This window comes from Bos javanicus, chromosome 8 (assembly GCF_032452875.1).
Source record: "Bos javanicus breed banteng chromosome 8, ARS-OSU_banteng_1.0, whole genome shotgun sequence".
In the NCBI taxonomy this organism is placed as follows: domain Eukaryota; kingdom Metazoa; phylum Chordata; class Mammalia; order Artiodactyla; family Bovidae; genus Bos; species Bos javanicus.
The window spans coordinates 96,174,192-96,192,299 of NC_083875.1; the positions used below are offsets into that span (position 1 = coordinate 96,174,192).

At 36.0% G+C, this 18,108-nt stretch overlaps 1 protein-coding gene across 1 annotated transcript in view; it reads left to right on the top strand.

The window, feature by feature from the left end:
* TMEM38B (transmembrane protein 38B) overlaps nucleotides 1-18,108 on the top strand; it is a 61,164-nt gene extending 43,056 nt beyond the window's left edge. The window contains exon 6 of the mRNA XM_061426407.1: nucleotides 16,406-18,108. Within this exon, the coding sequence (XP_061282391.1) occupies nucleotides 16,406-16,621 (216 nt within the window). The 3' untranslated portion in view covers nucleotides 16,622-18,108. The remainder of the gene's footprint in view (nucleotides 1-16,405) is intronic.

Consider the following 18,108-nt stretch of genomic DNA (forward strand, 5'->3'; position numbering starts at 1 on the left):
ACCCTGGTAAAAGTAGTTTCAATGGACTGTTAGAGAATAGAAAACTATTTTTAATAGACTAGGTGAATAAGAGGAAGTAAAGACATAGAGTATGAACTACTTTAAAGGGATTTAGAGTTGAAACAAAAACAACTTTGGAGAGCAGTTTAGCAATATCTGATGAAGTTGGAGATTTATGTATCTTGTAAATTAGTAATTCCATTTCTGGTTGTAACCTATTTGAGTCTTTCAAGGTATACAGTACAGAGCCCAGCTCTATCAGGATCTCTTAAAAAATGTTTTAGCAAAGAATAATTTACAAAAAACTTAGGAATGAGCTCCTTTAAAAAAAAAAAAATCAACTTTACTGTAGGAAAAGGAGTACGTCAAGGCTGTATATCGTCACCCTGCTTATTTAACTTATATGCAGAGTACGTCATGAGAAACGCTGGGCTGGAAGAAGCACAAGCTGGAATCAAGATTGCTGGGAGAACTATCAATAACCTCCGATATGCAGATGACACCACCCTTATGGCAGAAAGTGAAGAGGAACTCAAAAGCCTCTTGATGAAAGTGAAAGTGGAGAGTGAAAAAGTTGGCTTAAAGCTCAACATTCAGAAAACGAAGATCATGGCATCTGGTCCCATCACTTCATGGGAAATAGATGGGGAAACAGTGGAAACAATGTCAGACTTTATTTTTGGGGGCTCTACAATCACTACAGATGGTGACTGCAGCCATGAAATTAAAAGACGCTTACTCCTTGGAAGGAAAGTTATGACCAACCTAGATAGCATATTCAAAAGCAGAAACGTTACTTTGCCAACAAAGGTCCGTCTAGTCAAGGCTATGGTTTTTCCTGTGGTCATGTATGGATGTGAGAGTTGGACTATGAAGAAAGCTGAGCACCGAAGAACTGATGCTTTTGAACTGTGGTGTTGGAGAAGACTCTTGAGAGTCCCTTGGACTGCAAGGAGATCCAACCAGTCCATCCTAAAGGAGATCAGTCCTGGGTGTTCTTTGGAAGGAATGATGCTGAAGCTGAAACTCCAGTACTTCGGCCACCTCATGCAAAGAGTTGACTCATTGGAAAAGACTCTGATGCTGGGAGGGATTGGGAGCAGGAGGAGAAGGGGATGACAGGATGAGATGGCTGGATGGCATCACCGACTCAATGGACATGAGTTTGGGTGAACTCCGGGAGTTGGTGATGGACAGGGAGGCCTGGCATGCTGTGATTCATGGGGTTGCAAAGAGTTGGACACGACTGAGCGACTGAACTGAACTGAATTTGCATAATAAAATACACTCATTCTAGAGTTATAGTAAATTTGTATACCACTACAACCAAGATATGGAATGTTTCCATTACTTGGATAAGTTGCTTGTGCTCTACTCAAGTAAATCCCAACCACCACCCATGATGAAATAATACAGTATGCATCTTTGGTGTCTGGCTTCTTTTGCTCAGCAGAAGGTTTTTGAGATTTACCCATGTTGTTGCATATTCCTTTTTATTGCTAAGTAGCATTATATTCCATAGTTTGTTTATCTAAGGAGAGTAAAAAGTTGGCTTTAAACTCAACATTCAGAAAACTAAGATCAGGGCATCTGGTCCCATCACTTCATGGCAAATAGATGAGGAAACAGTGGAAACAATGACAGATTTTATTTTGGGGGGCTTCAAAATCATTGCAGATGGTGACTGTAGCCATAAAATTAAAAGACACTTACTCCTTGGAAGAAAAGTTATGACCAACCTAAATAGCATATTAAAAAGCAGAGACATTACTTTGCCAACAAAGGTGCATGTAGTCAAAGCTGTGGTTTTTCCAGTAGTCATATATGAATGTGAGAGTTGGACTATGAAGAAAGCTGAGCTCCAAAGAATTGATGCTTTTGAACTGTGGTGTTGGAGAAGACTGTTGAGAGTCCCTTGGACAGCAAGGAGATCCATCCTGTCCATCCTAAAGGAAATCAGTCCTGAATGTTCATTGGAAGGACTGATGCTGAAGCTGAAACTCCAATATTTTGGTCGCCTGATGCAAAGAACTGACTCATTTGAAAAGACCCTGATGCTGGGAAAGATGGAAGGTGGGAGGAGAAGGGGATGACAGAGGGTGAAATGGTTGGATGGCATCATCGACTCAGTGGACCTGAGTTTGAGTAAACTCCAAGAGTTGGTGATGGACAGGGATACCTGGCATGCTGCAGTTCATGGGGTCGCAAAGAGTCAGACACAACTGAGTGACTGAACTGAACTGTATTATCTATTAATGGATTTTGGATTATTTCCAACTTTTGATTATTTGACTAAGGTTGTTATGAATAAAGCTGCTATGAATATGTTTACTTTGTGTGGAGATATGTTTTCATTTCTCTTGGATAGATAATAGAATTATTGGGTCATATGGAAAGTTTATGTTTAACTTTTTAAAAAATTTATCTTTAATTGAGGTAATGTGGGTTTATAACACACAAGTTTCGCGTGTACATTGTAGTTCTACTAGTGCAGAGACTACAGCTGTATGCTTACTATCAAAAGTTTACTTTAGGGAATTCCCTGGTGATTCAGTGGTTAGGACTCTGTGCTTCCACTGCTGGGGCCTGAGTTCAATCCCTGGTGGGGAACTAAGAGCTCACCAGCTGTGCAGTATAGCAAAAAAATTTTTTTTTAATTAAAAAAAAATTTTTTCCATCTGTCACCATACAGTTGATTTCCTTTACTCATTTTTCCATCCTGCTTTGTCAGCTTTGTCTATCTTTTCAAAGAAACAGCTCTTAGTTTGATCTTTTCCATTGTCTTTTGAGTGTCTGTTTTGTTTCCATTCTGATTTTTATTATTTCCTTCTTTCTACTTCATGTTCTTCAACTTTCTTTTGGTGCAAGGTTAGATTGTATATCTGAGATTTTTCTTGTTCCTTGCAGTAGGCCTTTAGTGCTATAAACTTCATTCTTCGTACCACTTTTGTATCATCCCATAGATTTTGGTGTATTGCATATTTATTTTCATTTATCTTCAGGTAGTTTTTGATTTCTCCTTTGATTTCTTCATTGACCCATAGTTGTTAAGTAACATGTTGTGTAGTCTCCACATATTTGTGACTCTGTCCATTTTCTTCTGGTAGTTTATTTCTAGTTTTATACCATTATGGTTGAAAAAGATTCTTGATCTGATTTCAGCCTTCTTAAATTTACTGAGACTTGTGTCCCAACATATGGTCTATCCTTGAGAAAATTCTGTGTGCAGTTGAGAAGAATATGTATTTTGCTGTGTTTGGATGGACTGCTCTATGCAAATCTATCAAATCTATCTGATTTAATGTTTCATTTAAGGCTGCTGTTTCCTTATTGACTTTGTGTCTAGATGATCTATCCAGTGATGTAAGTGGTGTATTAGAGTCCCCTACTATTATTGTGTTGTTATCAATTTCTCCCTTTCAGTTCAGTTCAATTCAGTTCAGTTCAGTCGCTCAGTTGTATCCGACTCTTTGCGACCCCATGAATTGCAGCACGCCAGGCCTCGCTGTCCATCACCAACTCCCGGAGTTCACTTCAGACTCACATCTATTGAGTCAGTGATGCCATCCAGCCATCTCATCCTGTCGTCCCCTTCTCCTCCTGCCCCCAGTCCCTCCCAGCATGAGAGTCTTTTCCAGTGAGTCAACTTTTCGCATGAGGTGGCCAAAGTACTGGAGTTTCAGCTTTAGCATCATTCCTTCCAAAGAAATCCCAGGGCTGATCACCTTCAGAATAGACTGGTTGGATCTCCTTGCAGTCCAATGGACTCTCAAGAGTCTTCTCCAACACCACAGTTCAAAAGCATCAATTCTTTGGCACTCAGCCTTCCTCATAGTCCAACTCTCACATCCAGTGACCACTGGAAAAACCATAGCCTTGACTAGATGGACCTTTGTTGGCAAAGTAATGTCTCTGCTTTTCAACATGCTATCTAGGTTGGTCATAACTTTTCTTCCAAGGAGTAAGCATCTTTTAATTTCATGGCTGCAGTCACCATCTGCAGTGATTTTGGAGCCCCAAAAATAAAGTCTGACACTGTTTCCACTGTTTCCCCATTTATTTCCCATGAAGTGATGTGACCAGATGCCATGATCTTCGTTTTCTGAATGTTGAGTTTTAAGCCAACTTTTTCACTCTACCCTTTCACTTTCATCAAGAGGCTTTTTATTTCCTCTTCACTTTCTGCCATAAGGGTGTTTCTCCCTTTAGGTCTGTTAATGGCTTTATATATTTTGGTGTTCCTATGTTAGGTGCATATATAATATTAATAACTGTTAATGTCCTCTTGATGCGTTGTCATCTGTATCATCAAATACTGTCCATCTGTGTCTCTTGTTAAATTTTTTGACTTGAAGTCTGTTTTGTCTGATATGAGTATGACTACACTTGTTTTTCTTTTGGCTGCTGTTTCTGAAGTATCATCTTTCATCCCTTCACTTGAAACCTATGTTTGTCTTTACAGTTGAGGTAAGTCTTCTAGAGCACATATAGTTGGGTCTTGTTTAATTCATCCAGCTACTTTGTCTTTTGATTGGTAAATTCATTTATGTTTAGTGTGATTGTGGATAGATGAGGACTTGTACTACTATTTTATCTTTTGTTTTTTGATTGCTCTGTATCTCCATTGTTTCTTTTCCTTGTGTTTCTGTCTACCGTTTTGTGTGGTGGTTTTCTATGATGTTCTTCTCAGTTTCTTCTTTTTCTCTGTTTCATGTTTTTCTGTTTCATGTCTAGATTTATGTTTTGTGGTTCACATGAAATCATAGATAATACCACATCATAAATAATCCTTTTCCATGGATAGCATTTTATTTTCATTTACTTATGTAAGTTCTATTCTTTTTTCTTCTCCTTTTTTGTTTTTGTCATCTCAGATTTCCATTTTATGTTGTGACTTTGTTACCATATTGTAATAGCTGTAGTTATTTTTCTTCTCCCTTTGCCCTTTAACCCCAATGCTATATTAAATTTTAAAAAAGTATTTTGGTATTGAGTCGCAATTTTCTGATTCTGTTTGTTACCTTACTGAAAATATTGTGTGCTTTTACCTGTTTATTTCTTAAATTTCTTATAAAGCAGCTCTAGTGTTAAACTCTCCAAGTTTTTGTCTGGGAACAAACAAAACCAAATGATAACTTTGCTGGATAGAGTATTCTTGGCTGACAGTTTTTATCTTACAGTATTTTGAGAATGTCATTTTACTTCCTCCTGGCCTATAGTTTCTGCTGAGAAATCTACTGATAGCCTAATGAGGGTTTCTTTGTAGGTTACTATTCTTTTTAAAAAATTATTTCTTTGACTTTTGACAATTTTAATATAATATGTCTTTGAGAAGGTCTTTTTGCACTGAGGTAGTTGGGTATTTTTTCATGGATTTAAATATCCACTTCTTTCTCCAACTTTTGGAAGTTCTCAGCTATTAATTTTTTTTAAAAAAGGTAAGTTGCTCCCTTCTTCCTCTCTTTTCTTTCTGGATTACCGATTACCCTAATGTTGCCCTTGCTAAGAGTCAGATCTCTCTCATAGAATTTTCCTATTTTTAAAATATCTTGAGTCTCTTTCATCTTCTGCTTCTATCATTTCTAGATTTTTATCTTCAAGCTCACTAATGCTCTCTTCCTCATGATTTGCTCTATTTCCAGTGCTTTCTAACGCATTCTTCTGTCTCATTTAGTGTGTTCTTTGGCTCCAGAATTTTTGTTTGGTTCTGTTAATAGAGTGGATTATACTAATTTATTTTTTTAAATGTTGTATAAACCTTTCATTTCTGTCATAAACCCCACTTTGTCATGATGTATCTTTTTTGTGCATTGCCAGATTCAATTTGTTAATATTTTTCAAGTATATTTTTTTCCATTGTGTTCATGAAGTATATTTTCTTTGTAATCTGTATGGTTTTGTATCATCGTAAGACTAAGCTTATTAAATAGGTTGAGAAATGTTCAATTCTTTACTCTCTGAAAGAGTTTAGGTAGATTTGGCATTATTTTAGGCATTTGATATAGGACAGTTCACATTATCTGTTTAATTTGTGTTCATTTTGGTAAGTTATATTTTTCACTCATTTCTTAAGTGCCATTTAAACTTTTGATTTTATTAACATGAAATTGTTAATAGTAGTTCTTTGTTATCCTTTATGTATCTATAGTGATGTCTTCAGTTTCATTTCTGGTATTGATCATCTGTATCTTTATCTCTCGTTTCAAATTGGTCTAACTAGAGGTTTATTAGTTTCATCAGTTTGTTTGAAAAATTTGGCCTTTGCTTCCTTGTTTTCTGCTTTTTAAAATTTTATTGACATATAATTGACTTACAGTGTTGTCATTTTTTACATGTACAACAGAGTGATTTATATATATATATTCATATATTATTACAGCAGCCCACCGGGCCTCCCTGTCCATTACCAACTGCCGGAGTCTACCCAAACCCCATGTCCATTGAGTCAGTGATGCCATCCAGCCATCTCATCCTCTGTCGTCCCCTTCTCCTCCTGCCCTCAGTCTTTCCCAGCATCAGGGTCTTTTCAAATGAGTCAGCTCTTCGCATCAGGTGGCCAACGTATTGGAGTTTCATCTTCAACATCAGTCCTTCCAATGAACACCGAGGACTGATCTCCTTTAGGATGGACTGGTTGGATCTCATTGCAGTCCAAGGGACTCTCAAGAGTCTTCTCCAACACTGTAGTTCAAAAGCATCAATTCTTCTGCGCTCAGCTTTCTTTGTAGTCCAACTCTCACATCCATACATGACCACTGGAAAAACAATAGCCTTGACTAGACGGACCTTTGAGGGCAAAGTAATGTCTCTGCTTTTTAATATGCTATCTAGGTTGGTCATAACTTTCCTTCCCAGGAGTAAGCATCTTTTAATTTCATGGCTGCAACCACCATCTGCAGGGATCTTGGAGCTCCCCAAAATGAAATCTGTCACTGTTTCCGCTGTTTCCCCATCAATTTGCCATGAAGTGATGGGACGAAATGCCATGATCTTAGTTTTCTGAATGTTGAGTTTTAAGCCAACTTTTTCACTCTGCTCTTTCACTTTCATCAAGAGGCTCTTTAGTTCTTCTTTGTTTTCTGCCATAAGGGTGGTATCATCTCTACATATCCTATATACAAAGAGAACTGGGCACTTTTTCAGTCTTTTCTGGATATTCTGGCATGTTTGTTTATCTTCAATTTTTTCCCCAGCTTTTTTGGCATATTGATACGAACTTTTAATGGTAGTTTCTCTAACTCCGTAATGGAATTTGTTGGTATTTTTACTAAGATTGTATTTGGTTTATAGATTATCTTAGGGAGGTAGTTACATTACACAGGGACAAAAGCTAGAGACAGGAGAAAGGACAGAGTCCTGAGATTTTCTAATATTTAGAGAAGGAAGATCCAGAGTGAGAAACTGGGAAGAAGCTGCTAAAAACCAGGAGATGGTATTAAAGGGATCGTCAGTTATGCTGAATACTTTTGAGAGGTGTCTTCAGGTCAGTCAGAGCCCTGGAGGAGGAAATGGAAACCCACTCCAGTATTCTTGCCTGGAGAATTCCATGGACAGGGAAGACTGGTGGGCTGCAGTCCATGGGGTCACAAAGAATCGGACATGGCTGTGTGACTAACACTTTATTACTTACTATTGAGATAGTATATTGTTGAATACAATATCATGTATTGTTGAATACGTGAATGAGGGACAATGGTATTAAGCTTTTTGGGGGATACAAATGGACACATAAACTTTGACTAAGACAGAGACTGTTTCTTCAAGATGTTATTGTCTAAAAAGAAATACAAAGCACTATGCTTTTAAACTTCATGAGAATAGGGACCAAGTTTGTTTTATTCATAACTGTATCCCTAGCATTGTGTCTGGTGCCTATAGTAGATTTTTAATATATATTTGTTGACTGACTGATAAATGGCCAAAATGTTCTTTCATAGGTCTCTCTGTATTTAATTCAGTTCAGTTCAGTCACTCAGTCGTGTCCAACTCTCTGCGACCCCATGAATCGCAGCACACCAGGCCTCCCTGTCCATCACCAACTCACAGAGTTTACCCAAACTCATGTCCATCGAGTCGGTGATGCCATCCAGCCATCTCATCCTCTGTTGTCTCCTCCTCCTGCCCCTAATCCCTCCCAGCATCAGGGTCTTTTCCAGTGAGTAAACTCTTTGCATGAGGTGGCTGAAGTATTGGAGTTTCAGCTTCAACATCAGTCCTTCCAATGAACACCCGGGACTGATATCCTTTAGGATGGACTGGTTAGATCTCCTTGCAGACCAAGGGACTCTCAAGAGTCTTCTCCAACACCACAGTTCAAAAGCACCAATTCTTCGGTGCTCAGCTTTCTTCACAGTCCAACTCTCACATCCATACACGACCGCTGGAAAAACCATAGCCTTGACTAGATGGACCTTTGTTGGCAAAGTAATGTCTCTGTTTTTTAATATGCTGTCTAGGTTGGTCATAACTTTCCTTCCAAGGAGTAAGCATCTTTTTATTTCATGGCTGCAGTCACCATCTGCAGTGATTTTGGAGCCCCCAAAAATTAAGTCTGACACTGTTTGCACTGTTTCCCCATCTATTTGCCATGAAGTGATGGGACCAAATGCCATGATCTTCGTTTTCTGTATGTTGAGCATTAAGCCAACCTTTTCACTCTCCTCTTTCACTTTCATCAAGAGGCTCTTTAGTTCCTCTTCACTTTCTGCCATAAGGGTGGTGTCATCTGCATATCTGAGGTTATTGATATTTCTCCCAGCAATCTTGATTCCAGCTTGTGCTTCTTCCAGCCCAGTGTTTCTCATGATGTACTCTGCATATAAGTTAAATAAGCAGGGTGACAATATACAGCCTTTTCCTATTTGGAACCAGTCTGTTGTTCCATGTCCAGTTCTAACTGTTGCTTCCTGACCTGCATATAGGTTTCTCAAGAGGCAGGTCAAGGTGGTCTGGTATTCCCATCTCTTTCAGAATTTTCCACAGTTTATTGTGATCCACACAGTCAAAAGCTTTGGCATAGTCACTTATTTATCTAAGTCTATACTACTAGGTGAACAATTTGCTTGCCCAGCTTACTGAAGAGATTTATAAAAATGAGGATCTGAAGATTTGACAGTCGTTCAGGTTAGTAATTATTAGTGTCTGAGTGAATGATATCACCAAAGAAGTATAGAGTGACAGAAAACCTGGTTGAATGTACCATATTCTAGAAGCTTCTTATAGGGCAACATTATTTTCATTAGAGGGTGCTGGAGAACGTTCAATGGAATAGACACCTTACAGTTACACTGCAAAGGATGTTTGAATTTGGGCAGATAGAGACAGGAAAAGTATGTTCTGGGTGAAGAGAAAGATTAAATTTGCAAATTTTGCTTATACAGATGTATTATAATAGTCTTTGAATTATTCATGTGATTAGAAATTGTGTTTTTTCATTGTACTCTATTCTTATTGCTATGCACTATAGAGGATGTAAAAGTATATAAGTCCTATTTGTGCCTTTGAAGAACTTATATTTTAAATCACATTTTTCTGGGCATATTTTGAAATGATACAATATTAGATATAAAGAATGTGGAAGAGCTTCAAACAATTTCTTTACTGGAATTAAGTTATATTTTAGAATATGTTTAAATATCAGAGTATCTTTAAAGTTTTTAGACTCTTTGGTTTCCTTCCCTTTTTAAGTTAGAGACTGTGAGTCAAATGCTGTTTAATTTAGGTAATATGCTGTTTCTTTTAATAACTTGCTGAGTAGGGAGAGTTTTATGTTTTATTTGTAGAAGAATAAGGGTTCATTTCATTTGTCACCATTACATTTGTGTCACCTTGCTGAATCAAGCCCTAAGAAGAGGCTGAATTCACAGAAATCTGTCCATGAACCTCATAAGTCTATCTCAGCAGTAATTTCTGATGTCAACAGTATTCCTCAGCTGAGTGATGAGTCTACTGGGAGTGGAAATTCTATTAAAACTTGACTTTGAAAAATACTTAACTATAGTTCACATTCTCAGGAATTACTTTAGTTCCTGACACTCTTTTTTTCTGGATTTTATAAAAATACATTGCTGTTTTCCAGACAGTGGACCCTTGTTTAATCTGAACTCTTTTGCATTTTCCTGACAGTCCATGAAGTCAAGCTATGACCAGAATAATTATCGTAGTACATGTCATTGTAACTGTTTATTCTAAAGAATAATTTTATCTAAAGAAATTCTTCTGGATCTTAACCAGTAATGACATAAACTCGGATGTTAACATTGTATTTGGAGTCTTCTCATTCTATATTCTCTCTAGGTGATCACATTCATATTTATGCCTTTACCTTTTACTTGTGTCATAATGACTCCAAATCCATTTCTTAACATTTCTGGGCAAGTGTCTATTATTGCACTTACTCCATTGCTGTTGTATTATTACTGATTTACTTATCTGTCTGACTAGTCTGTAAGATCTTTGAGGTCAGGGATTACACTCAACATTCCTTTCGCAGTCAAGTTTAATGCACAAAGCCTGTTGGTTTTAGGCTTTGTTAGTGCTTGCTATTGTGGTTCGTATTTGCCTTTCTAGAATGTGATCCTTTTGGGGGTCTCAGTTTAAGCTTGAGTTGTACTCCTGGGCAGCTCCATCTTGCCTGACTTTGAACTCCAATCTGTCTTCCTAGTATCAAGCAGCAGGCTGCTCAGCTCTTTGGCCTCCCAGCTGTTGTTCTCGCCTTAAAAGAAAATGCCAAGATAAATGTGAAGTTCACTTTGTTCAACTTCCTTTCTTTTAGGGATCATAATCCCACCAGGTTATACCTGTATTGGCTGTACTCCAGTGCCTTTTAACTGTTGTTTTATGTATTTATGTCTTTTATATTGATTCTGTTGGGATACTCGTCTGATATAAGCTATTTAGTCATGGTTGGTCTGGAGTTTATGTACATGAGTAAAAGTGTTCATTTTTATTGAGGTCAAAGTGGCATAGCAAATTCAGTTATTTAAAATTGTACAATCAGTGGCGTTTAGTACATTCACAATGCTATGTGTGTGTGCGTTTTTTAAAAATTAATATCAATGATAGTATTTTAGAGCTTTTGTTCTTTGTCGCATTTTCGTCTAACAATATATCTCAAGAATTTTTCCATATGACTTTATTATTTATTACTTTTAACAATTACACAGTGTTTATTTTACTTATACATTCTTCTGTAATGGACACCTACTTTGTCTCCAGCTCCCTACTACCTAAAGTATATTGCAGATACTAGGAATTTACTCTTGATTCCATTGTCCTTAAGAAAGCTGATTATGTAGGTACCTCTTGTGAATATTTAATTCCCAGAAATACCTAGTTTGATTCATTATCTGCGATCTGCTGGAGGAATTGACTCTTGAAAACTCATAGACTTTTGGGAACCTTTCTGAATCGTAAAGTTCTCCCAGATTCATTTTGGTACCAGGATAATTTCTTGAGCAAATCTAAATATCTCTGAACATTGTATATTTTGCCAGATAATAGGTTGGTACCTCTCTCCATTCTTCCTCCCGCTATCTCAATTTATATATGGGAAATTTTGGATGGCTAAAGACTTAGTACATTCCCTCCTACTGGCACTATCTATACTTTACTGGAAGACTGTGACTTCAGATAGTGGTAGACTACAGTATATTTAGTGACTGAAGTCAAAATCTGAGTGTTCCAAACTACTTTACCACTTACTAGCTCTGTGACTTTGAACAAGTTACTTAACATGTCAGAACCTGAGTTCTACATCTTTATGATGAGAGTAATGATAGATTAGTTTTTGGATTACATTTAAAGAGAATAAAGTAATACAAACACATTATCACACAGCTCTAGCACGTGTTAAGTGCATAGTAGTAATAGCTATTATTGGTCATTTGGTGTATATTATTTTGTCTTCTTATTTCCTTTTGTTACTAAATGTATTTTTGTTGTTGTTGTTTATGCTGCTCATTTGGCACTCACAATGTGGTATCTTTTATTATTAAGGAGTTGTGTTCTTTTCCATTAGTTAAGCGTAAAGTTATAGAGAACAGATTTTTTTTCCCTAGAATCTAGCTTAATTTGCTTCTCCTGAAGATTAAATTAAGAATGCATTTTGAACACAGAACTTCAGTATAGAAAATAGGGAATTCAAGAAAGTACTAGAGTCACAGAGCTGAAGACTATCATAACTGAACTAAGACATTTACTAGAGGGGTACAACAGCAGACTAGATGGAAGCAAAAAGGATCAGTGAACTTAACCACCAGGCAGTAGACCTCACCCATTGAGAGCTGCAAAAAGGAAGGAGAACAAAAGAAAGTGAAGATAACTTAGGGAATTTATGGAGCAATCTCAGGACTAACATTCACGTAACAGGGCTCCCAGAAGGAGATAGGAGAGAGGAAGGGGCAGAAGAATTATTTGAAGAAATAATGCCTGAAAACTTCCCTAATTTGGGGAAGGAAACAGACATGCAGATCCAGGAAGCCGAGAGCATTCTACACAAGAGGACCCCAAAGAGACCTACACCAAGACATATTATAATTATTCTTTTTAAAAATATTAATTGATTTATGGTTGCACTGGGTCTTCATTGCTGTGTGCAGGCTTTCTCTAGTTGTGGCGAGTGGGGGCTACTCTTGATTGCAGTGTGTGGGCTTCTCATTGAGATGGCTTCTCTTGTTGTGGAGCATGGGCCCTAGAGCACGCTGGCTTCAGTATTTTGTGACACATGGGCTTAGTTGTTCCGTGGCATGTGCAGCTTGCGTGTGGGATCTTCCTGGACCAAGGATTGAAACCCGTGTACCCTGGATTTGCAGGCAGCTTCTGTAGTGGACCACCACTTGCAGTGGACCACCAGGGAAGTGAACGTCATAATTAAAATGTCAACAGTTTAAGGCAAAAAGATTCTTAAAAGCAGCAAGAGAAAAACAATGTGTTATGTATAAATAAACCCCCAGAAGACTATGAGCAGATTTTTCCAGCAGAAACTTTTCAGGCCAGAAGGGAGTAGCATGATATATTCAAATTACTGAGGGGAAAAAAATTCCAGTCTAGATTACTCTACCTGGCAGAGTTACATTAAAAATTAGAGGAGAGTTAAAGAATTTTTCCAGACAAGCAAAAGTTAAAGGAGTACATCACCACTACATTGGCCTTACAAGAAGTGTTAAAGGGACTTCTTTAAGCTGAAAGAAAAGGATGCTAATTAGTAACCACAAAACATGAAAATATGAATCTCACTGGTAAAGAATAATAAATATATAGGAAAGGTAGTAGCTTAATCACTTATAAAGCTAGTATGAATCTTAAAAAATAAAAGTAGTAGAACCATAACTACAACAATGAGTGAATACATACAAGATAAAAAGATGTAAAATATAATATCAAAAACATAAAAAACATTGAGGGGAAGGGTAAAAGTATAAAGCTTTAAAATGCATTTAAGTTGTCAACTTAAAGTAGACTGTTATTTATGTAAGTTGCTGTATGAAAGTCTCATAATAAATACACAAAAGATGATGAGAAAGTAATCTAAGCATTCTAAAGAAAGTCATCAAGCCATAAGAGAAGAGAGCAAGGAATGAAAATACCAGAGAGGAACTACAAAACAGCCAGAAGACAATTAAGTAAATGACAATAAGTAGGGTTGCAAAGAGTAGGACACAACTGAAGCCTTAGCATTCACATACTTATTATTTACTCTAAATTCACTATTTAGAATACATGAAGTGACCAAAGGGATAAAAAAAAAAAAGTAAGTCCCATTTCTGTGCTGCCTGCAAGAGATTCACTTCAGATGTAAGGAGAGAAACAGACTGAAAGGGAACGGATGGAAAAATATATTTTCTGCAAAGGAAAGCCCAAAGAAAGTTGGGGTAGCTCTGCTTATATCAGATAAAATAGACTTAAAAAAAAAAAGACTAGAAAGAAGGGTAGTAAGTAATGATAAAGGGGTCAGTCTAACAGGATATATAACATTTGCAAATGTTTTGTTGTTGTTCAGTCACTAAGTCTGTCCGATTCTTTTGAGACCCTATGGACTGCAGCATGCCAGACTTGCCTCTCCTTCACTATCTCCCAGAGTTTACTCAAATTTATGTCCATTGGCTGCAGATATTTATGTATCTACATAAATATATAAAGCAAATAATAACAGACCTAAATAGGGGGCTTCCCTGGTGGCTCAGACAGTGAAGAATCCACCTGCAATATGGGAGACCTGGGCTCAATCCCTGAGTCAGGAACATTCCCTGGAGAAAAAAATAGCTATCCACTCAAGTATTCTTGCCTGGAGAATTCCATGGACAGAGGAGCCTGGTGGACTTCAGTCCATGGGGTTGTAGTCGGACAGAACTGAGCAACTGACACTTTGTAAAGAGAAACAGACAGCAAAACAGTGATAGTAAGGGACTTATCAAAGTCTCTTCACTTACCATAATGGATAGATTACTAGACAGAAAATCAAGAAGGAAACATTGCCTCAAAGGACTTAACATTGCCTCAGATAGACTTAACTACAGTTTAGATAGGACATTCCATCCAAAAGCAACAGAATACATTTTATTTTCATGCACACATGGTATATTATCCAGGGTTCATATGTTAGATCATAAAACAAGTTAATTTAAAAAGATGAAAATCATATCAAGAATCTTTTTCTACCAGAATAGTATGAAACTAGAAATCATTTACAAGAAAAAAACTGGAAACATCACAGAAGTGGGAATTAAACATAATACTATAGAAGAACCAGTGAGTCAATGAAGAAATCAGTGAAGAAAATTTTTTAAAAAGTACCTTGAAACAAAAGTAGAAATACAACATACAAATCTTACGGGATATAGCAAAAGCAGTTTTAAGAGGCAAGTTCATAGTGATAAATGCCTGCCTCAAGAAATGAGAAAAATCTCAAACAACCTAACTTTATACCTAAAGGAAGTAGAAGAAGAAGAACAAATGAAGCCCAAAGGTAATGGAAGCAAGGACGTAACATAGAGTGGAAATAAATGAAATACAAGCTAAGAGGACAACAGAAGAGATCAGAGTAAGAGATGGTTCTTTGAAAAGCTAAACAAGATGAACAAACTTCTAGTTAGACTCACCAAGAAAGAAAAAGAGAGAACTCAAACGGACTCAGTTAGAAACAAAAGAGGACATTACAACTGATACCACAAAAATACAAGGGATTGTAAAAAACTACTGTGTGCACTTATATGCCAACAAAGTGGACAAGCTAGAAGAAATGGATATATTTCTAGAAACATATAACCTACCAAGACTGAATCACAAAGAAAAAGAAAATCTGAACAGACCAATTACTAGTAAGGAGATTGTATCAGAAATCAGGAATCTCCCAACAAAAGTCCAGGACCAGAGAGTTTTGCTGGCGGATTCTACCAGACATTAAAAGAGTTAATACCAATCCTTCTCAAACTCTTCCAAAAATAAAAAAATGATGGAATGCGTCCAAACTCATTTTACAAGGTCAACATTACCCTGAAACTAAAATCAGACAAGGATGCCGCAAGAAAAGAAAATTGCAGGGCAATATCCCTGATGAGCATAGATGCAGAAACCAACAAAATATTAGCAGACCAGGTTCAACAATACATTAAAGAAATTATACACTGTGATCAAGTGGGATTAATTCCAGGGATGCAAGAATGGTTCATCATCTGCAAATGAATCGATATATCACATTAACAAAATGAAGGATAAAAATCATATAATTATCTCAATAGAGGCAGTAAAAGCATTTGACAGAATTCAACGTCCACTTACAATAAAAAACTGGGTATAGAGGGAATGTACCTCAACATAATAGAGGTTATATATGGCAAGCCCACAGCTAACGTCATAAGTGGGCATTATGCCAGGTGAAAAAATGAGACAAAGACAAATACACTATGATTTCATTTATAAGTGGAATCTAAAATTTAAAACAATCCAAGCTCATAGATACAGAGAACAGATTAGTTGTTGCCAAAAGGCGGGGGCGGGGGGGGGCAGGTAGGGGTGGTGAGGCTTGGTGAAATAGGTTAAAGGGAGTCAAAAGGTCCAAACTTTCAGTTATAAATAAGTCATCAAGTATGTAATGTATAGCATGGCAACTGTTGTAATATTTGAAAGTCATTAAGAGTAGCTCTTAAAAGTTCTCATCACATAAAAAAATTGTATATGTAACGGTGCATGATGAATGTTAACTAGACTTACTGTGGTGGTGATTTCACTTTGTATATAAATATTGAACCATTGTGTTGTATTCCTGAAACTAGTATATTGTTATATGTCAGTTATACTTCAATAAAAAAATGTGTTTTGACTCTTTTCCTCTTTTCACTTTCTCCTCTCAGTTTTGGGAAACAGAAAACATTTGTATTTAAATTCAAAATTGAACTTTTTTTTTCAGATAACCATGATGATTACAAAGACTGCTCTTGTGCCTTTTGCTTGTTTTGAAGATACATTGAGTCGGATGCTGTTTGGCTGGCAGCAGCAGTTTTCACCATGTGAAAAGAAAAGTGAAACAAAATCGTCTTTCAATGGTACTGGTTCATCTACCTCAAAACCTGTAGCTAATGCTTCAGATAAAGTTAAAAAGAAACATAGTAAGAAGACTGAGTAAATTCACTTGATGAGCTTGAGAAAGCAAAAAATTTTCTTTTTCTTTTCTACCTGTCAGATTGTGATAAATATTTCTTGTAAATGATGTAAATAAAGATTATAAGGATTGGAGGTGACAAAAAGAAAGAACTTCTTTCTGTTTCAGGGAGACTGTCCCTTTCTGGATTGTAATTTCCTGAGTGTTATTAGTATATCATGTGAAATTGTTTTTCTAAGTTATATATAAAAGATTCTATTGTGATTTTTAAAAGTTTTATATGGATAAAAGAAGGCTGGATTTTTAAAAAATGTTAGAAAAAGTAAACCTATTGTCATTGCAAAATAACAAAAATTAAATTCTTATTGTTTAGATATTTCATAAATTTTAGTTCAGCAAAATTAAACTTTTATTTCACATTACCATTATAATTCCTAGATATGAAAAAAAGTTCTTGTTTAATTTTGAGTACTGGGAAGAATAAACTTTACCTAAATCACTTTATATTATGAATGAAAATAAATTACTAGCTTATATCTCAGAAATGAACATTGTATTTTTTTCCCACATTAAATGGAAATATCTGAAATTTAATTGTTTTCTCCTAGAATTTTTCAGTGAGAATAGAATATTAGTCTTAATTTTAACTGTGTTTCATGCCCTTGTTTGTACTATTTCTTTTTTCTCAAAAGAAAATCAGGGGCATAATTTTTAATAAGTTACTAAGTCCATGTTTTGCTTTGTAAGTTTTGAGGAGCTTATATTTTTCTCTCTCCTTAAAACACATTTGTTTTACCTGTGGGAGAAATTCTTCAGAGCATTTCATATATTCTTTTGTTTGTTTGTTTGTTTAATTTTTTTTATTAAAAATTTTTTTTTTTTTTTTTACTTTACAATATTGTATTGGTTCTGCCACACATCAACATGAATCTGCCACGGGCGTACATGAATCTGCCATGGGTGTCGTATATTCTTAAGGATTATTTAAATTAAAAAAAATTACCTTTATGTTTCCTTTCTTATGAGTACTTGTCAGTTTTCTAGTTGAATGTCTCTTACTAGTGTTACATATGTTTGTTATGTTTTAATGTACATGTACATATATTACTAATCTTATTTGACATTAAAACTAGTTACAGCTCTAATGAGAATTGTCCTGGGGCATTTGACAGCAACCAGCTAATTAAGAAGAAACAAACTAAAATCTTGTATGGTAGTAGTCTACTTGAGTAAAGAATGATGACTTTACGTTTTGTACCTTATTGGCAAAAATAATTACAATAATACAATAATAAGTAGAAAAGTCATTAAATAATGTTAAACCTTCTTTATTTTATAGTTTAAAATTCCAGTTATAATTTTAAAAACTCTGTGACTGACATGATTTCTTCTGCTAAGACCATGAGCCTGCATAGAGTTAGTATGTATCAGACATTTTTGGATGACATAAAAATATTCAAATCATATTCAGTTTGAAAGTCTTGGTTTTTAAAATTAAAAAAAATAATAAA